At 39.9% G+C, this 27,795-nt stretch overlaps 2 protein-coding genes across 2 annotated transcripts; one reads left to right on the top strand and one right to left on the bottom strand.

The window, feature by feature from the left end:
* Positions 1-66: 66 nt before the first annotated feature.
* On the top strand, positions 67-13,854 carry LOC144378926 (cytochrome P450 2K1-like). Its single transcript, XM_078054356.1, is given in 7 exon segments — positions 67-174; positions 3,399-3,561; positions 8,150-8,251; positions 8,254-8,298; positions 8,911-9,095; positions 11,195-11,336; positions 13,667-13,854. Coding segments are annotated over 7 exon segments (933 nt in total).
* A 6,833-nt stretch (positions 13,855-20,687) lies between these two features.
* Positions 20,688-25,374, bottom strand: C9H6orf141 (chromosome 9 C6orf141 homolog). The gene is made up of 3 exons (XM_036094493.2): positions 24,103-25,374; positions 23,315-23,425; positions 20,688-21,285 (listed from the first exon to the last, which is right to left on the bottom strand). The coding sequence occupies exon 1, from the start codon at positions 25,090-25,092 to the stop codon at positions 24,487-24,489; it is 606 nt and encodes a 201-aa protein (XP_035950386.1). The 5' UTR covers positions 25,093-25,374; the 3' UTR covers positions 20,688-21,285; positions 23,315-23,425; positions 24,103-24,486.
* Between the last annotated feature and the right edge of the window lie 2,421 nt (positions 25,375-27,795).

Genomic DNA, 27,795 nt, shown 5'->3' on the forward strand with positions numbered 1-27,795 from the left:
GGGTCTTCTGTCATAGTTCCAATTCTGAGCCTGCTTCTTATTTTTCTTTTAAATATTAAAATCTTCATGACTAAAGCTTCCAAGCAACATTTTCCTCCAGGATCCAGACCTTTGCCAATTATTGGAAATCTGCATATTCTCAATCTGAAGAGGCCATATCAAACTATGCTGGAGGTAAAAAATGATTGTTCATTTCATACTTATTTATAATTTTCTACATCATTCTTACATTCATGGGTTTCTTAGCATGCATATATTTATCACCGGTTCATATATGTATAATGAAGTAATTAGATAGGATTCAAAGTTAATTGAACTGTTTTATTTAATTTTTAGTTTCTTTTAAATTTGGACATATAAAAATATTAGTAAATATATTTCTATTATTTAAAGTGGTATTTTTATCCTGAAATATTTATGGTCTGTATCCTTTATTTTAGCCACTTTGATCTACATATTCCATATTCTATATCCATATTCCATATCTTACATATTTCACTATGAAGGAACTGAACTATGATCATAGTCTTACTCTAGAAAATTTTAACTTTTTTTTTTAAAGATTTTATTTATTTATTTGACAGAGAGAGACAGCGAGAGAGGAAACACAAGCAGGCGGAGTGGGAGAGGGAGAAGCAGGCTTCCCACGGAGCGGGGAGCCCGATGTGGGGCTCAATCCCAGGACCCTGGGATCATGACCTGAGCCGAAGGCAGACGCTTAACGGCTGAGCCACCCAGGCGCCCAAAGAAAATTTTAACTTTTACTCAAAACAGTTTGTATGAAAGGCACGATCAAGAGTATGGCCTCAGCAACTGAGACCCAGAATTATCTGTCATTAATTAGCTGTGTGAATTTATATAAGAATTTAGTCTCTATTTCTTTGTCTGTACAATTACAGGGCTAGACCAAATATTGGACCAATTTCTCTAATTTCCACTTCAAAGATTTTACAATTCTTGACTGTGGAATAAGATGGATGGAAGGAAGGAAGGAAGGAAGGAAGGAAAGACATAATATTCATAGCTTGCATTTGGCCATAAATTCCAATTTTTAAGTTCAAAGGACAGATAATTGAAATCGAGTTCTGCTCTATTCCATAAATTCTAAGTTTGAAAGCCATAACGGGCGATATACTGAAGAGAAAACCATTACTTTGCCTCTGAGGGCAACATAATCATCATCATCTTTATCATCATCATCTTATATTTGTATTGTACTTCTTATTTTACAAAAGACTGCAAGGATTTCACTTATTCCTTACAACCACCCTCAGAGGAAAATAGGGATGATATTTTTATCTCAATTTTACAGATATGTGACTCAGAGCAATTGACTTACTAGTAACTAAAAAACCAGGACTTGTGTTTTCTGATCTTTTAATGCTACTTTATGGTTTCTCCTATACTCAAAGGTCACATGACAGGTTGATTCCTCAGGAGAACGAGATCTCTCAACAAAGTCCTTCATCTAATTCCATATACCCAATCCTATTTTTTTCCTAACATTCCTGTTTTTTTGCTTACGCATTAACCAGCCTAATCCCTTTACTATTTAGATCTTCATTTTTTTTTATTTTTACTTCTGTCCTATTGTTCTGTGTTAATTTCACCTATGAAATATCTTTCCCACACTTCTTCCTAGCCTACATCTCAATTTTTTTCTTAAAATTTACCTTTCTAATTTTTGTTCCTTTTCTGAAACCTGCCATATCCACTTTATCAAATTTACATATAGTGGTTCACACCTGAGAAACTGTCCTCACAGCCTCAAATTCCTATTTTAATTTTTACTTAACTGGAACATTAATTTAATTATATTATCTTCCTAAATTATTGACCCCTTCTACAATTCCTATTACAATCCTAATGTTATTTTTTAAATTCAAGTTTCTTTTTTTTTGTAGTCATCATCTGTCACCAAAAAGCATTATTATAATATCATAGATTATATTCCCTATGCTATAATTTTCATCTCTGTGACTATTTATAACTGGAAGTTTGTACCTCTTAATCCCTTTTATCTATTTCACCCATCCCCCAGCTACCTCCCCTCTGGTAACCATCAGTTTGTTCTCCATAGTTAAGAGTCTGTTTCTTGGTTTGTCTCTCTCTCTCTTTTTTTCTTCCCCCCTTTGCTCATTTGTTTTGTTTTTTAAATTCCACATGAAAGTGAAGTCATATGGTATTTGTCTTTCTCTATCTAATTTATTTCATCTAACATAATACCCTAATACCCTCTAGGTCCATCCACGTAATTGCAAATAACAAGAATTCATTCTTTTTGATGGCTGAGTAATATTCCTCTGTGTGTATATGTGTGTGTGTGTGTGTGTGTGTGTGTGTGTGTGTGTGTGTGTGTTAGCTTCCTTATTCATTTGTCTATTGATGAATGCTTGGGTTGCTTCTATATCTTGGCTCTTATATAATGCAGCAATAAACAGAGGGGTGCATATACCTTCAAATTAATGTCTCATTTCCCTTGGGGTGAATACCCAGCAGTGGAATTACTGAATCATATGGTATTTATATTTTTAATTTTTAGAGGAACCTTCATACTGTTTTCCATAGTGACTGCACCAATTTACATTCCCACCAACAGTGCACGAGGGTTTCAATTCTAATGTTATTTTCCAAAGTCAAGTTTCCTAAAGAAAGAAATATTAGAAGTCCAATTCTCATTCTTTACCTAAACCTTAGTTGGGTAAAAACCACAAGCTCTGCAACCAACAAGCCTGCATGTATATCCTTTTTTGAGCATTGCTATTCACTGTGTGACTTCTTAAAGCCACAGTACCTTGCCTATATGATGGAAATGATGATAATATCTACTTTTCTGGTTTATAATGTGCATTAAAAGAGATACTGGCAATATGGTTAAGAAGCAATAAATGATCACTCTTATTATTTTTAATTATCAAAGAAAATTAAAAATTTTTTTTTTCCAGTAAGAGGTGAGACACAGTAGTGCAGAACTAACTTGGACCTATTATGGTCATAGCATCCCACAAAGGATAGGGCATGAATATGGTGGTCAGGTAGTCAGTGTGGTAGTCAGGAAGCGCTTTGTCTTCCTGGAGTCCATGGTGGGCATTTTCTGAGACCAAAGAAAAATGTAATAGAGAGAAGCTATGAGTCAATTCCATGATGTCAGAGCCCTGCTACTTGAAATCTCAAACAAAATGGAGCATAAGGACAATCAGTGGATGATCATAATAATTACGGCTTAAACAGGTGTAGCAACCAAGGAGTATCTTTAGTGAACAAGTCCAGTATTGTCATTTCACAAGAATATGAAACTGATTAATTTGTCAGAATTAAATTATCAAAGATCAAGATCTAGTTCATTTTTTATTACAGTACCATGTTTTAGTTGCTTCTCTTTTTCTTATACACCCAAGCTCTCCCAGAAATATGGCTCCATTTACAGCATCCAAATGGGTCCAAAGAAGGTGGTGGTACTCTCTGGATATGAGACAGTGAAAGATGCCCTGGTCAATTACGGTGATCAATTTGGGGAACGATCTCAAGTGCCTATATTTGAAAGACTTTTTGAAGGAAAAGGTAACAAACTCTAAGCTTAAAATATATCCTTATGGTTAAAATTATTAAATCAGTTGCATCATATCATCTTTAATAATTCTTTTCATGATTTAATTTTCCCTTCACCAATATACATTACACAAATGGAATTTACTTAGGAGAAAATTTATGATTTATGGTTTTATTCTCATTGTACATGATTCTATTAAACAAATAATTATTAGCCAGAAACTATGTGAAAAGTACAATGCTAGGGAAATACAAAGAGAACAGAGGCCATCAGCTTAAGAGGTCACCGTCTAATGGTTGACGTTGATCCATCAAACAATAGGATAAGAGTAGTGTTATAAATAATACTGAACCATATTTTCACCTGGATAAAGGTGTTGTATCTTGCTTATGTATGTGTTGGTTAAATGCCTTGAGGAAATCCAGATGCTATACTTTTATGTCATTCCACTAATATAACAACCCTTTAAATTATTACATTAAATCTTTAATGCTAATTTAATAACTAAATATGGGAATGGTTTCATCTTGACATTAATTATTTTTAGTGAACTAATATTGGTGTCTAGTAAATACTACTAAGCCATTTTAATGCTTCAACAACTTTTTGAAAAAGCATTTCACACTATCCTCCTCCAAAATCTTATTCTTTGAGATATTAGTAAATATTCTACGTGTCAGTGTCAGTGAAGTGAATTTGAGAAATACTACATATTAAAGGCCTCTCTCAGGATTCATGGGGTGCCTATTAGGATATTAAAACCTCTGAGAAAAACACCAAAAGTCTATTTAATTTTATTTAATTCAGTTTTCACACTTATTAGTCCTTGGAACATTTCTTTTTAATTATATATATGAATTCTACTTAGTTAACATACAGTGCAATATTGGTTTCAGGAGTAGAATTCAGTGATTCATCACTTACCTACAACACCCAGTGCTCATCATAACATGTGCCCTCCTTGATACCCATCACCCATCCATCCCATCCCTCACCCACCTCCTTTCATCAATCTTTAGTTTGTTCTCTACTGTTAAGAGTCTCTTATGGTTTGTTTCCCTCCTTCTTTTTTTGTTTCTTTCCCCCCCCTTTCCATATGTTCATCTGTTTTGTTTCTTGAATTCCACATATGAGTGAAATCATATGGTAGTTGTTTTTCTCTGACTTATTTCACTTAGCATAATACTCTGTAGCTCCATCCATGTTGTTGCAAATGGCAAGATTTCATTCTTTTTGATACTGAGTAATATTCCATTGTGTGTATATATACATACATACATATACATTGTATGTATGGACCACATCAGTCCTTGGGACATTTCTTTTTCTTGGAATTCCAATTAACATCTCATAAAGTCAGCATTGAGGAACAGCAGTTCATTCAGTCCCTGATCTTTAGCTCTCAGGATCCATCTTCTTTTATTCCTTCTAAAAATTTGGGACACTTTTTATCTCTTGCCTCTGGAATCTCAGTTCTTTTTCACAACACTTCACATATTACTCACTGATTTTATGATTATATGCAAAATTGTTTTAATTGGTATCAATATCAAATCTAATATTTTTTTTCCTTAGCAAATAATTCATTTTAAGAATCAAGTAGTCTTTCTTTTTAAGTGACTTAACTGGTCATAGGAAAACTACTCTTTGTTCAAAGATAAAATGATTACTTCTCTGCCCCACACCCTGTCTAGTAATCCACCCAAATGGGTACAAGCATTCTTTAAACCAATTTTGTATAAACAGAAGAAATATGTAATATTTTCATTACCATTAGGCCATTTTAGAGTAGTACTTCATCTTAATAAATTATTTTGCCATGTAAGTTAAATATATTTCAAACTTTGGTGCCAGTATTTAAAAGAAGTTCCAGGGGTGCTTGGGTGGCTCAGTTGGTTGGGCATCTGCCTTCAGCTCAGGTCATGATCCCGGGGTCCTGGGATCAAGCCTCGCATCGGGCTCCCTGCTCAGTGGGGAGCCTGCTCCCTCTGCCGCTCCTCCTGCTTGTGTTCCCTCTCTCTGTCAAGTAAATAAATAAAATCTTTTAAAAAATAATAAATAAAAAAATAAAAGAAGTTCCATTCCTTATAATGCTAGATTAATGTTCTCCACAATTACATGGCTGGACTATTGCTATTCTCTGACTGTGGGCCTTTCATATTCTACTACTGTGTTCTCAAATGTAAATTTTTAAATATAAACATGAGATAATTCGAAGAGTCACATATTTGTTACAAAACAGTTTTATGCAGTACAGGATCCATAGACAGAATGACATTATATTAATGTAAGAATTGAACGTGAGCAGAATCTAGCCTTCACCAGTATCCTCACAAAGGAAGGCTTAACCTCACATGAAGTGGCAACAACTGCGCAGGAGAGATCGCTCTCGGATTTCACGTTGACACTAGCAAGAATGGCGCTGCCCCATTTCCAACACCTAGGTTGCCTTCGTTTAGTCTAGTTTCCTATTTCAAGTTATCAGTCAAACTCAGAAAACGCTCCCCTGTCTCTTGCGCCTCCATAGAAAAATGAGACAAATGCCAGTGGAGGAAGGGCAGGGTTAGGGACTGAAACACAAGGAGTAAGGCCACGGTCAGCATAAACTGACCATGGAAAGATGTGGGCCACTTTGGCAACCCCCCTCTCCTTATTTTTCTGTAAGTTAGCATATATCCTGACTCTTCTAAGAACCTTATTTGACTATTATTTCCCTTAGCCATGCACAAATTCACAGAGCTGTTTCATTCAATAAATATTTATCAGGGACCTACTATATGGTACAACATGTGTGCCTAGAAATTAGTTTTTTTTTTATTTTTTTTTTATTTTATTTTTTTTAATTTTATTGTTATGTTAATCCCCATACATTACATCATTAGTTTTAGATATAGTGTTCCATGATTCATTGTTTGTGCATAACACCCAGTGCTCCATGCAGAACGTGCCCTCCTCAATACCATCACCAGGCTAACCCATCCTCCCAACCCCCTCCCCTCTAGAACCCTCAGTTTGTTTTTCAGAGTCCATCGTCTCTCATGGTTCTTCTCCCCCTCCGATTTCCCCCCCTTCATTCTTCCCCTCCTGCTACATTCTTCTTCTTCTTTTTTTCTTTCTTAACATGTATTGCATTATTTGTTTCAGAGGTACAGATCTGAGATTCAACAGTCTTGCACAATTCACAGCGCTTACCAGAACACATACCCTCCCCAGTGTCCATCACCCAGTCACCCCATCCCTCCCACCCCACCCCCCACTCCAGCAACCCTCAGTTTGTTTCCTGAGATTAAGAATTCCTCATATCAGTGAGGTCATATGATACATGTCTTTCTCTCTTTGACTTATTTCGCTCAGCATAATACCCTCCAGTTCCATCCACGTCGTTGCAAATGGCAAGATCTTATTCCTTTTGATGGCTGCATAATATTCCATTGTATATATATACCACATCTTCTTTATCCATTCATCTGTTGATGGACATCTTGGCTCTTTCCACAGTTTGGCTATTGTGGACATTGCTGCTATAAACATCGGGGTGCACGTAGCCTTTCGGGTCCCTACTTTTGTATCTTTGGGGTAAATACCCAGTAGTGCAATTGCTATGTGCCTAGAAATTAGTATGTATAGCACTAACATGTGGAAGCTTCATTACACCTCTTGGCAATTAGTTACTCCTAACCTTTTTCTTGGGTAAATCTTGTGTCTGTAGTCTACATTTTTCCCTGGCAAAAGAGACTTTGTTTTCTATTGTTCATCAATCCCTTAACCACACCTAGCATGATATAAGCATAGAGACTCAAGATTTGCTTAATGAATTTGTCAGAGAAATAGAACTAAAACCAAAATCTTCTCCCAACCCAGAAATCCTCCTCTCCACAAAGGTAACAGAAAAAGAAAACAATTTTATTGTTGAATAAGCATCAAACCAAAATGTGATGTGTATCACAGACAATCCACTAAGAAATTGCAAAGACAAAAACAAATCTCACCCTGTTATATAACCAAGCAGACACAACCCATTACAAAAACGTTCTCAAAGGAAACAATATAACAATATAACTAGTCCTCAATAACTAAGAGGGCTTGGCAGCACCATTTGTCACACACCATTCATCCTAGATTCATCCGGTAATTGGGGTGACCATCTGTATACAAAAGAATAATAAAGTTCTCATATCTTTATGATAGGAGGTAGTTTTGCAACTTGGGGCAAGGCACCCACCAATGTTTGGCTCCTACCCTCCCACAGAAACTGGGAGAAAGGGGTACTCTCTTCCTTGATGTTTATATTCTGAACAGATGGACCCCAGGTCCCTGAGAAAGCCATTGCTAGGTCATAAAGCTGACAAAAGACACATTCTAACTTCAGAAGGACTTATATATGCTATAAGTCATATATATACAATATGATTATATATATATATATGATTTAAAAACAGGAAAAAATACAAGTCTTTTAAAGTTAATGCTTTAAGAGAAAGAGAAGTCTCTTATTTTCAACAGGGAGAATAAAGCTTCTTTTAAATTTTTACTTGTCCTTGCAAATTAAATGTTAAAAGCTTTGAGGAAATAATTTTAAAACATTTTTCTCGTTACAAGGAATCATCCTCTCTCATGGTGAAACTTCAAAAACTATGAGAAGGTTCAGCTTGACCACCTTGCGGAACTTTGGAATGGGCAAGCGGCTCAAAGAAGACAGGACATAGAGGAATGCCAGCATCTCGTAGGGAGTTTTGAGTCTCACAGAGGTGCGTAGAATAAACTAAACCACATCCTATTTTTCATGAGAAAGAAGCCAAATGCTATATTTTATTACTTAGGCATAATTCCAGTATTGTAGGAAAATTCCAAGAATTTACAAATAATTCCCCAATCCTACTCTTCTGTAAGATTCCTCAAATGTCAGCATTTTACGTTTGCCTTTTCTCTTGTTCTGTCTCTTTTTCTAAACTGTTTGAAAGTACTTTGGAGACATGCTCTCTCTTTATTCCTAAACACTTCAATGTGTTCCCTTAAAATAAACAAAAACATTTTCTCACATACCCAAAGTACAATTTTCAAAACTCAGGAAATTAGTATTGACTCAGCCATCCCCTGAACTTATTTGGCCAGATTTTGCCATTGTCCCATTAATGTCCTGAAGTAGATTTTGCTCTCCAAGCTTACTGAGATGGTCTGCAGGTGTCACTCCATGCAGGTCCCCAGAGGGACCTCAGGAATAGAGGTAGAGTGCAAGCAGTGCAGAGAAAAGATGGGTCAGAACTCATAGAGCACTTTGGTTTGATTTTCACATGGAAGGAAAACTGAGAAGATTGTTCCAATATCCCCTCCCCTACCTCTAATCACTGCGTTTTATCCAGAAAAGGTCTGTGATGAGATCACCAAAGTTGTGGGGTCAGCCCAGCCTCAAATTGCACATCGAACTCAAATGCCGTACACAGATGCTGTCATTCACGAAGTACAGAGATTTGCTGATATCCTGCCCACAAGCTTACCTCATGCAACAACCACAGACGTGATATTTAAAAATTACTATATTCCCAAGGTAAGGGTTTAAGAAGGGGAAATGAGGGGAATGGGAAAGGATGTCAGGTGCTCAAAATCACAGAAGCACTGAAATGAACTGTTGGAAGGCAATCTCAGCCTGCCTTTCTTCCTGCCCTCCCTCCCTCCCACTCCCTCCCTTCCTTTTTTCCTTCCTATCTCCCTCCCTACTGTCCAATAAAAGGTAACTGAGTGTGTCAGTGTGTGTGCAGAGAATAGGTGGTGATTACTCCGTGCAAGGTATTATAAGGTATTATTATTTCTATGTGGTAGTTGAGGAACTTGGGGTTCAGAGAGTTTAAGCGAGGTGGGTGAGTAAGGGGGCCAGATCCCCAGAAAGGCATGCCACCATTTTAGAGCTCGGCTTTCACCACGCAGGGCCCCTGACAGCCACACCTCTGGCCTCACATGCTTCCTCACACAGAAACATGCCCAGGCCCTCTGCTCCTCAATCTTATGACATCTAGATGCATTCTTGTGCTTTCCGCTTGCAAATTGAAGTATGCATAGATATTTGCTAAAAGGACACTGAAGGCAGGAATCAGCATAGGATCAGAGTATGCCCATAGCACTAATTCTGTTCCTTAAAGCTTTGTCTGGTCACTGCTTCTGGGCCCATCTCTGCATGAATCCGCAGGGGCCACTAGCTATGTGGACCCCCTCCCCACACTATCTCCTGCTACTCTGTGTGTACCCTACAAACAAGGGGCGGCATTCATCTTTGGAGTTCTCTTCTCAAGCACGCATTAAACACACTGTTGGATTGAATTAATCAGATTTGTAGCTGATAAAAACAAATATAACCGATGTCAAAAACAAGAAAAAGAGACCCCCAAGGAAGCTTTAATAATGGCAGGATTTTAGTTCTAGTTATCTATCTGGCTGCAAGCTAGGGAGAGCTTTGTATCAGAGCTTTGCAGGTACAGGGGGTCTCACACGCCCACCACGCTACTGGTGGCTAGGTCCCTCGGTCTCACCGAGCTCCAATGCAAATAATCTAGCACAGTTGTCATGAGGAGGAAAGATCCACAATGCCCAGGCACATATACTTATAAATAAAAAAGAAACAAAGGAATAGAGCACAAAGGAAGGTGTAAAATAAAACACTTTAAAGCAGTTGTTTGCTTTTCGTGACTCAAAAACTATACAGATTCTTGTGCTAAGACATGCTAACCACAATGATAGTATTGCAAAGCTTTCTTTCTTTCTTTTTTTTAAGATTTATTTATTTGAGAGAGCGAGAATGAGAGAGAGAGTACATGAGGGGGGGAGGATTAGAGGGAGAAGCAGGCTCCTCGCTGAGCAGGGAGCCCGATGTGGGACTCGATCCAGGGACTCCAGGATCATGACCTGAGCCGAAGGCAGTCGCTTAACCAACTGAGCCACCCAGGCGCCCCTTGCAAAGCTTTCTTAAAGAGGAAGCTATGATTAACTACAGTGAAGTAGTGAACACTGTCGTTAATGGAGGGGCAGGCTTTTCTTACTATTATTTGAATTTTAGTTTTCAGAATACTCTTTCCCATATCACAATTAAAATTCCTTTCCTCAATCATCCTCGGTTGTCTCAGAGCATGTGGCAAGCTGTGGAAGGGGGAGCAGCTGACTTTTGAGGATTTGCTTTGATGGGCTCGTTAGATCTAGCTTGTCCACCCTCTCAGTCCCTGGAGGGAAAAGAGCAAAACCTCACTGAGCCTCAGACCTGCCAGGAACCGCACCAGGGTCGGTCTACATATTGCTGCACCTGAGGCTCACAAGTCACCCCATGAGGGCTCTTTAACTCCCTTCATATAGATTTAGAAACTGGGATATATCAAAAGTTAAATAACATGCCATTATCACATAGCAAACACAGGACTAAGTAAGAATCCATTTCCAGTTCTGAGTCCAAGGCTTATGTTTGTTTAGGAGGTACTGAACAAAAATGTGGTAGAGTAAGTGAACGTTCCACACTCCATCCCAAGTCCCTGCACTTCCCCTCCTTCCAGATTCTTCTAGAACACACTGTTTCTGAAAAATTACTGAGACCTTCACACATTTTGAAAGAGCCACCTTTTTAAGAAGGAATGTAATCTCTGTCATTAATAGCACTTCTGTTTCTAGGGCACCGAGGTCACCACTTTGCTGACCTCTGTACTTCGGGACCAAGCACAGTGGGAAAAGCCAGACACATTTAATCCTGAGCATTTCCTGAGTTCCACTGGAAAGTTTACCAAGAAAGAAGCTTTCATGCCCTTTTCAGTGGGTAAGGTATCCTACTTTGAGACAGGTTTGAAAAATCTGGAGATATTTGGCCTTGTCTGAGGACTGTGCTTAGGTTTTGTATTTTTTTCCTAAACGTCAGAAATATGGGAGAGTGGAAAGGGCCTTTCCCCTGCAGGCTTTAAATTGGCTGTAAGACATTAGGCATTGGAATGGCATTTTCTCAGGGAATCCTTAAAGATTCCTTGCAGCTGAGGCTAGGGTAGGGCCTTGGGAATTTGAGGAGAAAGTTAAGCAGGGGTACAATGGACAGCCCACTTCACTCCAACCAGAAAAGCTTTGCTTTATTTTTATTTTATTTTTTTAAGTAGACTCCATACCCAGAGTGAAGCCCACTGCAGGGCTTGAACTCAGGACCCCAAGGACCAAGAGTTGGTGGCCTAACCAACTGAACCACCCAAGCACCCCTGAAAAGCTTTGCTTTAATATGTATAAATGCCAGTGTTTTTTAGAATTTCTTGGGTAGAAGAGGATGGGAGGGGGCTTAGGGATAGGGAAGAGAGAACTTTCCACTAGAGTACATTTTGGAATCCAGGGAACTAAATGAATTTACTCTATAATTTTCTGGATTCTTAAGAACTTGAAATGAATTCTCCATTCCTAGAAAAGAATCTTAGCAAAACTATACCATAAGCATTTTGTCACCTTGTGCCTTTCCCCTTACACAAACAACAGGTTAGCATTCACTCCATATACCCATTCAGTGATAGGTAAACAGCAGTCACCCAAAGGATAGACCTTCCTTACCTACTGATAACTAAGAGATACAGAGAGATACAAAGTACAATGCATTCTCCTAATTTTTACACACAAACACACCCACAGGATGATATACCAGAAAACAGTACATGTATTAATGACTCCTACTTTAAATAAAAATGCAATATCACATCTGGAACTAGAGTTAAAGGAAATGAAAAATAATCCACATGTAATTCACAGTGTTATGAACTCAATTTTTCTTAATGCTTCCTTGCATTATATTTTGAAAAAAAAAAAAAGCCATGGAAACATAAACAATGATCTCTGGAGGGCACTTCAGCTACATCTAATTCCAAACCCTCATTTTACAAGTGAAGAGATGGAGCAATTAGTTTATTACCCATAATGTTTTTTTTTTTTTTCCCTAGACTCCTTTATCAGATCTTGGATTTACTGATGTTTAAAGAGAAGAAACAATGTTTCCCTTGACATCCCCTTTTCTCCATAAACAGCACTGTTTTTTTCTGACCAACTTTGTCTCCAGGTCCTCCATGGTTTCTCACATACCTGGGCCTGGAGGCTTCTTTGGACTATGAGACAAGAAGCAAATAGTCCAGATTTTTGCAGAGTGGTGCATCTTCAAACAAGTTTGGCAAGGCTTACCTTAGAAATTCTAAACATCTCCTTTAGATGTATGAACGAAATGTATGATTGAGTGGTGTCATCATCAGGGAACAGAAATGAAAAGACGTGATAGGTTCTTCTGAAGGACTAGAAGCAGAAACTTTTCATAATGCTATATCTCAATCAAATATATTATCTTTGTTCTACAATGTAGCCACAAAACATTAAATTTGAGCCAAAAAAATGCACCATTCTCAGCTCAGCATATCTTACAAAAGATATATAACCATTAAGTCCCTCATTTCAATAAAAACTTACCTAGAAGACTTCCTTCCTCAACTTTACTGACTCCACCTTTCAAATATCTTGACATTTCCCCCAATAAGTCATGTTCCAAAAGTAATACAAACCAAGTCTCTGTTCTTAAAATGCTTCGGCATGACCGAGTGTCTACTTAGCCTCTGGCCTCAGGTCTTAGGCTCCATAACTCATGCTCTATGCTCCGGTCAGAACCAAATTTTTCAGCCCTGAGATACATCATGTTCCCTTCCACATCTCACTGCATCTTTGCCTGGCTGATTTCTTCTCACCCTGGGCACACGAGCTGAGATATAAAGCTCTCATACAAAGGAGGAGTCCTCCCTGACCCTTTAAATCACACTGGGTACCTTTACTATCTGTTCTCATGACACACTTGGCTTTACCCTTCGTAACATTTTCCACACTAAAATGTTAATATTTGTTTAGCTGCTTGTTTCCCTCATGGTGGGGGGTGGGGAGGGGCGGGCGGGGAGAATTAGCATACATACTTGATTTTATATTTCCCGGGCTTCGGCAGAACCCATGAGGCTCAGAAGAGGTTAAGCAACTAATTCACACATTCTAAAGTAGGAGAAATCACACGTGGACAGTTTTTCTCTTTGTCCAGATTGTGTTTCCATTTTTTGTGCTCATACATCTCCTAACCCTCCACGTCCATCTCCTTAGGCCGCCGGAGGTGTGCTGGTGAGTCACTGGCCAAGATGGAGCTTTTCCTGTTCTTCACCAGACTCATGCAGAAGTTTACCTTCCAGCCACCCCCCGGGGTCTCCCATCGGGACCTGGACCTAACCCCAGACATTGGCTTCACCGCTCGACCAACGCCTCACAAGCTATGTGCCCTGCTCCGGGCCTAGGCTCTGCATTGCAAGCTGCAGCCCCAGTTCTGGATGGGGTCCTCAGCACTAACTCCCCTTTTCTGCATTTTGCCAGCCGTGATATTCTGCCAAGCACTTCAGCTTTATTTAAACAGTCAGCCACATCATTGCAGAGGGTTCTCATGTGAGATCAGACTGATTTCCTGGGCTAATCAATGTAGTGGAAGCCTCCTTGCTGTCATTGTCTAAGACAGAACATGTGACAACTAGAATCTTCACTTCCTGTCTAAGGTCTTTCTTTCAAACCAAAACTGTCCTTTTCCTCCAATGCCTATGAGACATTTAAATATCACTGAATAAACCACTGAAAAAACTACTGAGTCAGTAGTTTTAATTGGTTCGGGCAGGATGACTATATAATTAATGCTTTGTTCTAATATGTCCACGAACATCTTCAAAACTGCAATGAAGAAAATTCAACTTTTAAGTGAGGATCACACTAAACATAAGACATATAAGACATTGGATCATTCTGTGAATAACCAAAAAAGGGTGGTTAACAACGGATAATTGCTCATGAGTATTGCCAGTTTGCTGAGGTCAGCAAGTGAATGCTTCTGCTCCTGACGTAACTGGAATTTGCAGACCCCACTTCCCTGCACCCCGTGCTCTGAAGGCACATGCAAGACACATGGGCTGCAGAATAACAAAATCACTGTCAGTTCCCCTGAGACACAAAGCATCTTCAGCCTTTATGAAGTCAAATGTATCTCCCCATCATCAACATAAATGTTTCTCTCCTGCTCTTATCTGATCCCTGTCATAGCAAAACTGGCACTGGATAAAGTTAACCCATCAAGCAAGACTTTGAGGCTATTGTCATAGAGGAAAGACGCCAGAACTTCGTCCGAACTCAACTCCGCTGAAACACGGGGAGAAGGGTTTTTAAGTGTGTGGTGAGCTAGTAGAAAAGCTCTTGTGATGTGAGTGGGGAGGTTGATCAATATCCTATATCCCTACGCTGAGTTACTCCCTAATTTGCACATTTTTTTCTCTAGGATTAGGCCATTAGTGTTTGCTAATTAGCCTCCATTGAAGTTTAGCTCCTGCTCTTCCAGAGACAAGGAGATGGGATGCTGACTTCCTTGATGACCACATTTCAAAGGGAGAGATCTCCTGTCCTTGAGAAAGACATTCTTGGGTTGTAAAACTGGTAAGAGATTTTTTTTTTTTAAAAGCTTTACAAGTCAAAGGGGCAGAGAAAGAATTTGTAAGTGAAAGTTTTCTCATGTAAATGCCCTAAGAAAATGGAAGTCAGGGCCTAGAGCCAGGAAGAAACCTGTCTAAAGTTGAGCCAAACTGAGAGGAATGTTAAGTCGTTCCTGGTCATTCCCAAAGCAGCATTTTCCACACAGAGCCTTTTTAGAATGAGTCAGTTGGGGGAGACTCAGCTTCTCTGACTTTGTTGACCTAATAAACAAAACCGTCAATGACAAAGAAATGGGACCTGCTAATTTTAATTTATCGTTTGAACACATTCAAATGCGAGTAGCTGCACTTTCTGAGTTGCCCTTAGTCCCTAACTGGTGTTCAATAACATATCAGGGAATTCTCAGTCCAAAGTCAACATGAATTTGTGGACTGCTTTCTCTCATGAAGGGAACAGAATCCTTTGTTTCTGTTAGAGAGCAGGAACTCTTGAGTTTTAATTCCAACCCGTTTAGTCCCCCATGTTTGAGACTTTATGACCACATGCTGGCAGTGGTATACGTGGTGAATCTGGCACCCAAAGGAAGATAATTTTTAAAACCAGTATGAGACAAGAATGTTCAGGAACAATCATAAAGTAAAACAAATAACTAATCCTTTGGTTAGTCTGATATAATAATAATTTATGTAAAGAACTGTCAAGTAACTGAGAGGTAAATTTTAATAAAATTGAAGTGTCTGCAACAAAAACAGAACTATTAAATTATACCACTCATGTAATGTTTTATTTTGATTCACTCTTCAGTTTTAAAATAATGAATAAAAAATGAATTTAATGTTAAATATATTATCCGAATCCAGTAAAATAGTTTATGTTTGAACTAAATTTGCACTTATCAAACAGAAAATATTTCCTTATTTTAATTCTTGTTTAAATTTAATTAACATTAAATTAACATTTAATTTAATGTTTCCTTATTTTAAATTTTACACATAATGTCACATACAATGTCAGAATTGAAGTAACTCAACTTCACTTTCCTAATCACTACAGTTGCTGTATTAATGTTTATACTGAATCTTGGGATGCAGGACTATGTTCAGGATGGAGACACAAAGTGCACTCTGAGTGAGTTCAAGAGATTCTGAACCCTTAGGAATTTACTCTCAAAATGAACACATGTAGTTGATTCCACATATGTGTGAGAGAGATATTAGGGAGACAACACGGGAAAGATCTTTAAATTATCTTCCCCATAGGGGCGCCAGGGTGGCTTAGTTGGTTTAGCGTCCAACTCTTGATTTGGGCTCAGGTCATGATCTCAGTGTTGTGAGATTGAGTCCCCTGTTGGACTCCATGCTGGGTGTGAAGCCTGCTTGGGATTCTCTTCCTCACTCTCCCTCTGCCTCTATACCGTCCCCCTCCAAAATTAAAAAAAAAAATCAAAATAAAATAATCTTCCCCATTAAAAAAATGGAAAAGAAAAATTTTAAAGTGTTAATTTCAAGCTTACATCTGTATTATTAAAATTCAAAAAGTAAGCAGCAAGTTTTAAGAATTTAGATCAACAACAGATTTTTTTCAGAAAGAAGTATTTTATCACTAAGCACTTGGTGATGATAAAAGCAGACTTTTAGTCCAGTTTTATCACAGTTTTAGGATCTCTAAAGATGACACACGGCTTATGTTTTGCTCCTGGGACAAACCCTGACCATTGCCTAGTCCTTGGCATGCCATTCAATACAGGTCACAGAATCTCCTTTCTTCCACTCCAACCTTTTGATCATAGAATTATTTCACTTATACATTTGCACATTTTCCCACTCAGTTATGTGGGGATAGAAAGACTGTATAACCTCATGTAATATTGTATGCTAATTATAATTCAATTTAAAAAAAAAAAGACCAGAAAAGAAAAAAGAAAAGAAAAGAAAAGGACTGCGCAGCCTGAACCTTATAACCTCAGGGATCTGGATTAATACTGAGGCTGGTGTGGGAAATCCACAGGCATGCTCAGGCTTTTCTCTGAGACATGGAGACCAGCTGTCAGAGAATCAATCTTTATGGAGTTGACTATTTACAGAAGTCCTCCCTGAAAGTTCTCTTCGTTTGGTAAAAATTATTTGGTGCCCATTATATTCCCCTACCCTTCTCCCAAGTAAGTTGAATTTGGGAATTCAATTATATCCACGTTTCCATTGACCTAGTCAGCTTTCAAAATTAACTCAAAGTCGGGATGCCTGGGTGGTTCAGTCAGTTGAGCATCAGATTCTTGGTTTTAGCTCAAGTCATGATATCAGGGTCATGAGATGGAGCCCCCATCAGGCTCTGTGCTCTGTGGGGAGTCTGCTGGAGAATCTCTCTCTGCCCCTCCCCTACTCATTCTCCCTCTCTCTCTCACACTCTCTATAAAATAATGAATAAAATAAAAATCTTTTAAAACAAACCAAAAAACTCCAAAATAACCTCGAAGTCACAAGAGTTTTTTTGGAAGATGGACATATGACTAAGGATAATCCAGTGGGTATAGAATCAGCTTTAACACTCAGGGTTTTGGGCCTGGGGCACATTGTCCAACAAACCAGCCTTAAGATTAGTCTTATACACCCAACAACCTCAGTGACCACTGGGTAATACCCATGCCTAGGTAGACCCTACACAGCCCTTACCTCAGTAAGGTGGCACTGAGCCATTATGTAGCATTTTGGGTCCCAACAGTCAGGACTGAACCATATCAAAGCATATCTCGCCCCCATGAAGAAACTCTTTGCAATGCTGCACTCTGAATGCTTCTAAGAAATAAATAGAATGTGACTGTCTCCAAAAAGGAATTCTGTGACTAGGTCTTCTGGTTTCTAATTCTGTCTTCAAGACAGTCCTAAAATTAATGAAAGACTGAATATAAAAATGGACAATGGCCAGGATATGTATGATACTATATGGAAAAAGACAGAAAAGCGTCTTCGTAAAAGCCATTGGTTTGGTTTTGATATGATTTCTTGTGTTATATGTGTTCTGTTCTTTGTTATTCAAGACTAAAGCCTGGGTTAGGATAAAAAGTGAACTGAACAACAGCAGCACAGATAATAATAATAATAATAATAATAATAATAGCTAATTTTGTAAAAGGCGAAAGATTTATACGATCTGAAGAGAAACCAGAGTATTATAATAGCTAATTTTGAGTATTATTGTTATTCCAAGTATTTTTACTTACTCTTAGAAAAAATCCCATGAGGCTGATATTATTTATCTGGTTGTAGAATTCTGACCTACAACTTGTGGAGCAAGTAGTTTGGGAACCACAGCTTCTGCTGCCATCAGCCCAGAAAGATCAGAACTTGGGGTCAGTGACTGCTGGCTTCCCTATTCTTTTTGTACCCTTCCAGCTCAGGACACACCAGAGAAAGCCCTAAGCCAATCCTAAAAAAAGTTTCTCTAGATAGCCCAGCTCCAGCTTCTCCATGCTAACAGCTTCCAATCAGAGCATGTATGAACCCTTCCTTTTTTTCACTACTGTCGAAGAAAAATTGTACCAAACAGAATTGAACAGTCCAGGAAGAATTTATTCAAGACTTTATAAAGAAATTTAAGCATTTATTGCAATAGGAGAGCGAGACGGAACTCAACTCCCCTGAAATAAAAGGTGGGGGGAGTTTTTAAGCACTGGGTTAAGTTAGTGGAAAAGTACTGGAGGACAGGGGCGCCTGGGTGGCTCAGTCGTTAAGCGTCTGCCTTCGGCTCAGGTCAGAGGACAGGGGCGCCTGGGTGGCTCAGTCGTTAAGCGTCTGCCTTCGGCTCAGGTCATGATCCCGGGATCCTGGGATCGAGCCCCGCATCGGGCTCCCTGCTCAGAAGCCTGCTTCTCCCTCTCCCTCTCCCCCTGCTTGTGTTCCCTCTCTCGCTGTGTCTCTGTCTGTCAAATAAATAAATAAAATCTTTAAAAAAAAAAAAAAAGTACTGGAGGACATTGTGGGGGGGACGTTGGTCAATTCAATTAATCCATCTTGTTTGCTAATTGATACTTATTAAGGTAGGCTCTTACCCTCTCCCAGAGACTGGAAGTTAGGGACCCTGTCTTTCTTGATTACATTTCCAAGAGATGGCTCCCAGATCCTTGAGAAGGACATTCCTCAGATGCAAAACAGACAAGAAGTTGAAAGATTTACATGTCAAAAAGGCAAAGAACGAATTTCCCATTGCAAGTTTCTAAAGAAAATGCTCCAAGAAAAGGGAGGGTCAGAAGCAGTCAGAAAGAAACCTGTCTAGTTTGGTCAAGCGGAGGATAATGTTAAGGTCATCTTGGTCACTTTCCCTCTGCATTGCCTACCTTTGCTTCCCTGCCAAGTGCCAAGTGATGTTGCCCGACTCCCTTCCTGTATCAAACAACCCAATTTTGTGAAGGCTGCAGGCTCCCCAAAAGTATCCATTCTCTCTTACACTTAGAATCTGAATTTGAATTTCAAGTTGATTCCACGCCTTGAAGCTGACCAAGTCTACCATTTTGTTGCTAAATATTGGCAGCTCAAGTGCCTAAGAACTGATTGTGATTTCTTTTCCAAAGTAAACTGCACTTGTTGTCTTCTCTTATCTTCATCTAGCAAGGTTATAAAGATTTGCCCTCCCTAATTAAAGAGCAAAGTACTGACTAGAGTTATAAATGTATCAGGGTGTCCAAGAGTCACAGCCTTTGTTTTCTCCTCTGAATCAGTTTATTCACATTCAGGCTCCACCTTTCTCCCCACCCCCTCGCTATTCTTTAGCAGAGAGTGCTCAAGGCTGACGAGTCCTGATTCAGCCGCAGATGTGTTGCAACTGTGCTTTCTTTAACGACTTCCTGCCCTTCTTCCCTCAAGGGGTTTTAAAATAAGTATTGTTGGGGCGCCTGGGTGGCTCAGTCGTTAAGCGTCTGCCTTCGGCTCAGGTCATGGTCCCAGGGTCCTGAGATTGAGCCCTACATCGGGCTCCCTGCTCAGCGGGAAGCCTGCTTCTCCCTCTCCCACTCCCTCTGCTTGTGTTCCCTCTCTCGCTGTGTTTCTCTCTGTCAAATAAAATCTTTAAAAAAATAAAAATAAATAAGTATTGTCTCACATTCTGAGATAATAAAAGAACCACATTTCAGAAACAATTTGAACTCCAGTAATCAATGTTTCATTATGAAACTTTAGAATAGTAAGACTCTTTAAAAAAAAAAAATTTGAAGATTTTTAGAGATCTCCTTGCCAATTCACAGATCAGTATCTATTTCACTCTTTTGTAATGTCTAAATGCTTTCCCAATTCTACAAAGTACTATTTCCATGGCATTGTTAACGATTGTTAATGAATGGGGAACAGAGAGAAAATGAAAACTTTCTAGTTTTTGTAAGTGACAAAGTAGGCTATAGAACTAAATATGGCATGTATATATCAATGCTTCTCAAACCTTAATGTGAACCAACCAGGGATCTTGTCAGAATGCAAATTCTGATTCAGTAGATCTGTACTGGGGTCTGAGATTCTGCATTTCTAAGAAAATATTCTTAGAGTTGCCCATGCTCCTGGTTCCCCTTGAATAGTATCAATATACCTTAGTTTATAATACTCAGATTTTATATATAGCTTATGCCAAGAAAATGTATGGATATAGGTATGTATACACATACACATAAAAAATAGAATAAAATACACATGAAAAAATGGGATAAAATACATAAAACAAGACTGGAAACGTACCAAATATTAAGAGATTTGGGTCATGGGTGAAATTTTCTTTTACTCCCAATTTTGTTTTTTCCTCACAAAATATTTCCTCAAACTTTTCTGCAGTGAATACAACTTTTTCTTTTAACAGGAAGATTTGTCTTTCTCCTTTTTTATAAGCAAAAAGGCACATTAAGTAGTGGTGATAACCAACAAGAATAAGAACAGCAAGTCAAATGTAATGAATCTCAAAGGTGGTGGAGGTTGTGGACAAAGGTTTTCAGAGAGGTCAACACTTGCCTAATGGTGGTTGTGTGAAATTTGCCTTATGGTCACTTGAGTGGCCAGATGGCTTCTGAAAGTCCTTGCTATGATTCATCCACCTAAGGCAATTTCAGATGGTCACATTTTTACGCAAAGTGGAGGTAAGACCTAAGAGCAAAGACCCAGACATTCTCGGGAGATTTCTTCGTATTGGGACACTCGGATTTCACTTTGGATTCACTCCCAGGACACTGTGAATGCGAAAAGACTCCTCAGGCTCCTCACACAACTGGGTTCTGCTTGGATCAGGAAAACCTGTGAAGCAAATTCAACAGGACTTCAACTTACTACTTTGCATCAGGGAGATACCGGTTTAAAGGAAATCTGTTAAGTACGTTGTAAGCAGTTAACTAGGAGGTTGGTGAGTGCTTTAAAAATAACTTTTAGGGGAACCTGGGTGGCTTAGTCAGTTAAGTGTCTGCCTTTGCCTCAGGTCATGATCTCAGGGTCCTGGTATCTGAGTCCTGCATCTGGCTCCTTGCTCAGCAGGGAGCCTGCTTCTCCCTCTGCCACTCCCCCTGCTTGTGCTCTCTCTCTCTGACAAATAAATAAATAAATAAAACCTTTAATAAATAAAAATAAAAATGACTTTTATTTGAGATAAAATTAACCTAAACATATCTGGACTAAAAGAGTTAAGCTGACTTGAAGAAATACATTTTTGACAGAAAGGAGATAAAATGAAAACTGCGTCTATTCTGTTTTTCTGAGACAACAGGGCATCAGATTTCAAATCCCAGAGGGAAAAGAAACCTGACACCTAAAGAAAGTATTTAAAACTCCTACAGCCCAAGGTGAACTAAGTAGACTTGAAACCTCCTCAAAGACCCTGTCAAGCAATGTGTGTGTACCTTAGGCTGTTGAATCATAGAATAAATATCACAAGATGTGGAGGTCATTTCTAAGAAATTTAAGGATGTATTTACTGATCCACTAATGCTGGGAAAAGCTAGGGAGAAGTTTTTTTCTTTCAGGAATGCAGAAAAGAATCAATAAAAATCACCAGTTGGATTGTACAGGATTCCTTGTGTTGTATGCCTTCAACTGTTTTTTATTAAAAAAAAAAACCTGGGGCACCTGGGCGGCTCAGTCGTTAAGTGTCTGCCTTCGGCTCAGGTCATGATCCCAGGGTCCTGGGATCGAGTCCCGCATCGGGCTCCCTGCTCCGCAGGAAGCCTGCTTCTCCCTCTCCCACTCCCCCTGCTTGTGTTCCCTCTCTCACTGTGTCTCTCTCTGTCAAATAAATAAATAAAATCTTTAAAAAAAAAAAAAAAAAAACCTAATGCTTACTTGGGATGAAAGTGAACTAAACAATTACAACAACACTAATAGTAAGAGCTAACTTTGAGCATTCATTATATGTGAAGCATTATTCTGAGTATTTTTCATTTAACTTAATCCTAGAAAAAAACCTTATGAGGTTAATACTATATCTCTACTTAACAAATAAGGACACAGAGGCACAGAGAGATTAAGCACTTGCCCAAAGTCACAGTTAGTAAGAAGTGGGACAGTTTTGAACCCAAGAAGCTGAACTTCAGAGTTGGCCTCCATAGAGAAGGCAACCAAATGATGTTTTGGTCCATGTTAAGGAGGTTTTTCTTGCTGACTATATATTCAATGCTCAATCACTTGGGGGCATATAATGACCGACAACCAAATTCATCAAGTCAGGCCTGAAAACTGTCTGCCAATAAGTTTAACCTCACACAGAGGCCAAAGTTGTTGGAAGAAAAGATAACTCATTTCATGGGGCCTATATTACTTTTTCTACTACCAAGTAGCTTTGAACACAGATGAGGTCAGGTGCTGCATTCTTCCCTCAAGTGTGGGTCTCATAGTCCTAAGAACTGCCAGTGGTGATCCTCCAGCCAAAAGGCCTTGCAGAACTCATGGGCATTAAGGTATTTCTAGCACGTCCCATAAACATGAGTCAGAAAACCCAGGATGCCCTGTCATCTTTTGACTCCTTTCAAGTAAGTACCACCGAAGGCCATTCTCAAACCTTTAGAAGGGAGAAGATCGTATTCTTATCTACTTAGTAAGCCTATGCAATTACCAGCTGTGTGACTTACCCAAGCCACATGACCTCTACACCTAGGTTGGCTCATCTGTAACACAGGGATGTATCTTACCTATCCTGTCTGCCAGGAGGCAAGAGGTGGATCAGATTATATTTGGGGGCATTTCAAACTCTAAACTGAAAATAAAGAGCACAGAGCGAGGAGTGAGGTAGGGGACACTGTTCAACAGTTTACTCTTCAAAAGCCAGCCTCCCACTTACCTTGTTAGTTCTTGCTGTAACCAAATACTCCTTCAGCAGTGCTAAAGTCAAGCAGTTCATCTCTGGAGGGAATGCTTTGCTCCTCACAGATCCCCAAACCAGACCACACTACTACAGAGTTAATAAAAATGGTGTTTAATAAAAAAGAGGAACAAATAAAAAGACTTATTTCAATAGCACAAGAGACTTTTTTTTTTCCAACAGCATCAAGAGAGATGTATTTTCAACCCGGTTTTGAATACAAATGTTATTAATAAGAGACTGGACAGAAGTTAAGATATACAATTATTTTATGGCAAACTATACATTATCTACCTTTAGATCAGACTTATCTGCCATATTTAAAATATTAAAATAAATAAAAACCAGATAAAAAGCATTTTTACTAGACTAGATACTTTGGGGTAGTAAAGCCCCTTTAAATGGCATTTAACCTTCAGAGCTGGGTCTTCCGTTCTCCCCCTCTTCTTTTCCTAGTTATTATTTTTTTTCTAACACTTAATGAAAAAAAGAAAAATGTGCACATCAGAAAAAAGTAAAAAGGAAAGATTTTGTTTACTTGCTGCTTTAATTTTCCCATTCCTTTTTACTTTCTTTTTCAGCTTTAAAACAAGCCTCTCTCCCCATCTACTCCCACTCCCTTTGAATCAAACTTCACTTCTGATTTTAGGTCTTAAAGAGAGAGTGGGGAGGCAGGGAAAGAGATCATTTGAGATGTATTGCAAAGTGAGAATTAACAACAGATTTTCTTATTTCAAATGGCCCACAATTTACCAATCTGAAAATACCTTTCTTTCCCCTCTTCCAATGACTTAGGTCCCGAGACCGTCACAGTATTTAAGACACAAAGGAGGTATTATGTTGCTCACAGTTCTTGATTCTGTCTGGAGTGTCATCTGCCTCCTTGCAGCGCTGCCCCAGCCTTATAAAAGGTCCTTGCTGTTGGTTAATTACAGGTTGGCGTTCCCGGAAGAGCATTTTCTTAAAGGCTTATCGCTCATCCACCAGCCCGCAACATTCCTAAGGCTCCTCTTTCCTGTTTCATATCCTCGGGCAATCCAGTCCTTGGGGACCGTGAGGTGATCTCCCCGCGGCATGGACGCGGGGCGCCTCTCCCTATGCAGGGAGAGCCGGGGGTTCTCCGGAGTCCTGGCGCCCCACACCCTGGTGCTTCACTCTCTGTTGGTGCGAAAAGTGATGGCGCTCATGGAGTGCTCCTCGGTCCGTGCGGTCATTTGGCCCTTCGTCCATGCGGTGCACTGGACTTCTTCTGTCATCTGATAGTCCACAATCCGCACAAGCACGGACTTGGGTGGGGATGCGGGGTCCCGCGGCAGGGCTCTGAAGGGAGCGTCTACACGGCTGCCAGAAATTCGCTTTTCTCGTGGAAAGAGAGACGGGCAGTCGGGTTCCCGGTCCTCTCCGGCCGCCTGGAAAAGGTCCTCCCCACCGGCCACTTCTTCCCGTGCAGGGTCCCCTGGAGTCCCCAACCATCTCTCTGGGTGCAGAAGAAAGAGCACTTTCTCTCTGACCCACGGCTCACAGTCCAGGTTCTCAGCTGCCGGGCTGTTCTCGGGAGCGCCGCCTCGACTTCCGCTCGCCCTCGGCCCCGCTGCCGCCCCCGTCACAGCGGGATTCCGGGCACCAGAAGCCAGGGGAGCCCCGCGCCCCAGCTTGCGCGGAAAGGACCCGGCGCGCCCCGGGATGCCCGGAGCGTCCGCGAGATTCGCAGCCCCGCGGGGCCCCGAGGCCCCCAGCCCAGTAGGAGGCTCATTCATTCGTTGGTTCTTTAAACGGTTCACGCAGCAAACTCCCGCTGAGCTCGGAAGGCGCGGGACCGGCAGGATTTTCTTAGGCACGCCCGGTGCTGACCCCGCCTCCTGGCGCTCGGCGCCTCCCAGTCCCGTCCGCCTCGGCCCTGCTAGCCTTTTAAAGACAAAGAGCCTGACATCCCGGCAGTCGCGCCTCTTTCTCCTTCTTACCCTCGCCCCCGCTCTGATGCTTTTGTCGTATTTCTCATTCTACGCCCTCTTGCATCTCAGCTGTGTTCTATTTCCACCTTCTGTTTTTCTCCCGGCCAGAGGCGCAAAAGACACTTCGCACAGCGCCCCCACCTGAACTGCCCGCGACAAAGTGCCCTCTTCTTTCCCAGGACGCGCCTCCCAGGTGAAGAAACAAGGAAGTTTTCTGGTTTTGTTTTAATTATCTGACTTAATCAAATTCTTGTGAAAAGGTTTCGTGTCCAGTCCAAATCCATCCCTACCTTGCTGCCAAGATTATCGAATGTAGATCTAGGGAGTCGACTTTGAGACAACGGCTTTTGGTTTGTTTGTTCTTCCTTTGGGATGCAGGATCTGTGGGACAGTGGTCGCTCCTGTCTTCATATTGGTTATAATCAATGCTTACTCCAGGAAGGGGTTTAGTGCTTTGGATCGAACAGAAACAAAACAAAAACAAATTGCTAAATGAATATCTTCAGGATTTAAAATTTTGTGTTCGCGTCGTTTTTTTAAACTTACCCTTTCACTCCTCCACTCCCTTTCTCTTTAACCCCAGCGGTTAAAAGAAGTATGTCTCTCAAATTCTGGAAGAAAATAAAAAGGGTGTATTTCTGGGTAGACTTTTGGAATCTGCTCATTGGCGAGCACACTGACACATTAATCTTTGGCTGGGGTTAACGGGGGAAACTATAGCTAATGGAAAAAAGGGGAACTTCGTTTGGGATTGCCAGTCCATTCTTAGTAACAGGTGTTTGTTTTACTAGGAAACGCTCACTGTTTTCCTATCTACTTTAGAAAAATGACTGCAATGGTGGAAATTTCTACCCCTATATGAAAGACCAGGTAGTGTCGCAAAAGAGATATTTTGGAAAGAGAGGACCTTCTGATGTTTGCCAAGTCATTCATATATATATATATACACACATACATAAGTGTTGAAGGAGTGAGAAAATCTAGGTCAGATCTGGCTGGCTTTGGGCTGGTTACTGTTAAATGACAAAGTTTTTAAGTGTTTTAGACCAGAATTGTTCTAAGCACTCTATATATTTAAATTCATTTATTCTTCACAACAAACTAAGCAAGTAGTACTATTACTATAGTCTCCTTGAGAACTTTGAGGAACAGGGAGGCTAAGTATTTGTCCAAGATCAAGCACCAATAAACAATGGAGCCAGGATTCTAGCATGTTTAAATGCTTCCTCCTATTTCCTGTTAGTCCTATTTTAAGCCTATGACTTCATGTTCTTTTCTGTTCATTTACTCAACCAGTAATTACTGAATGTGTGATAAATGAATGTCAGCCAATATTCTAGATGATGGGGACATCTGGGAGAATAAGCCAAATTGCTTGTCCTCTTGAAGTTTTCATTCTACAAAACCCTTGTCCAAAAGTAGGATATAATACCTTAACTTTAATGTACACAAAAATCACCTGAGGATTAATGCCTTATTCTGCTCTGAAAGATTCTGTTCTTATAGAGTTGGGGTAGCACTCAGAGTATGGATTTTGAGCAAGCCTCCCAGTTATTCTGATGCTAGTGGTCCATGGACAGCATTAGGAGAAACATCACCAAAAATCTACATGATAAACTCTAAGCCTTTTTTTTTTCTTTGCTGCTTTCAAGTGGCAATAACACTGCATTTTCCTTTCTTGCAGGAATATTGAGAGAATTTCAATGAAAGTGTTTGTATTTTGAGGAAAATATAATGTAAAACAAACGATGTATTACTTTTAATTTTTTTTTTCCTTTGGAGATTGGGTGAGGGATTAGAGTGGGAATGTGGAATGGGGAAAACCTATTTGCTGAGAAATGAAACAGATTCACCCATCATGTAGCACCTGAATTTTGAGATGTCAAAAAGTTTGTATTAATGCATAAAAGAATTTTCACAGGAAATGCAGAATAAGTTAAACTTCAAAGAGATAAGGTCTAAAAAGAATATGAAACAGAGAAATAGGCATTGTGCCTCCAGGATAGTGGTGTCTGCTCTGCTTTATTTATTTTTTTTAAAGATGTTATTTATTTATTTGACAGAGAGAGACAAAGCGAGAGAGGGAACACAAGCAGGGGGAGTGGGAGAGGGAGAGGCAGGCTTCCCGTGGAGCAGGGAGCCTGATGTGGGGCTCGATCCCAGGACCCTGGGATCATGACCTGAGCCGAAGGCAGATGCTTAACCACTGAGCCACCCAGGCGCCCCCCACCCCCCGCTTTAATATCTCAAAGTGCCTAAAAGGCTAAAGTGAACCCATTTAACTTCCTCTCTCAATTGTCTACAAAACTTGGCAAATATGCAGCCATTGATGAGTAGTAAAACAATTTCTATACCTGGGATCTAAAAAGTGATGGCAGACGCTATACCCTCCTAAGGTCAAAAGAAGCTTGTCATTAGCCCAATCTCCCAGGGACCAGCCCCTCCCATTTGGCCAATTAGATTCATAAGTTATTTTAAATACTAATGATATAGTATCGTTCTCAGTTA

The sequence above is a fragment of the Halichoerus grypus genome, chromosome 9, assembly GCF_964656455.1.
Source record: "Halichoerus grypus chromosome 9, mHalGry1.hap1.1, whole genome shotgun sequence".
Classification (NCBI taxonomy): domain Eukaryota; kingdom Metazoa; phylum Chordata; class Mammalia; order Carnivora; family Phocidae; genus Halichoerus; species Halichoerus grypus.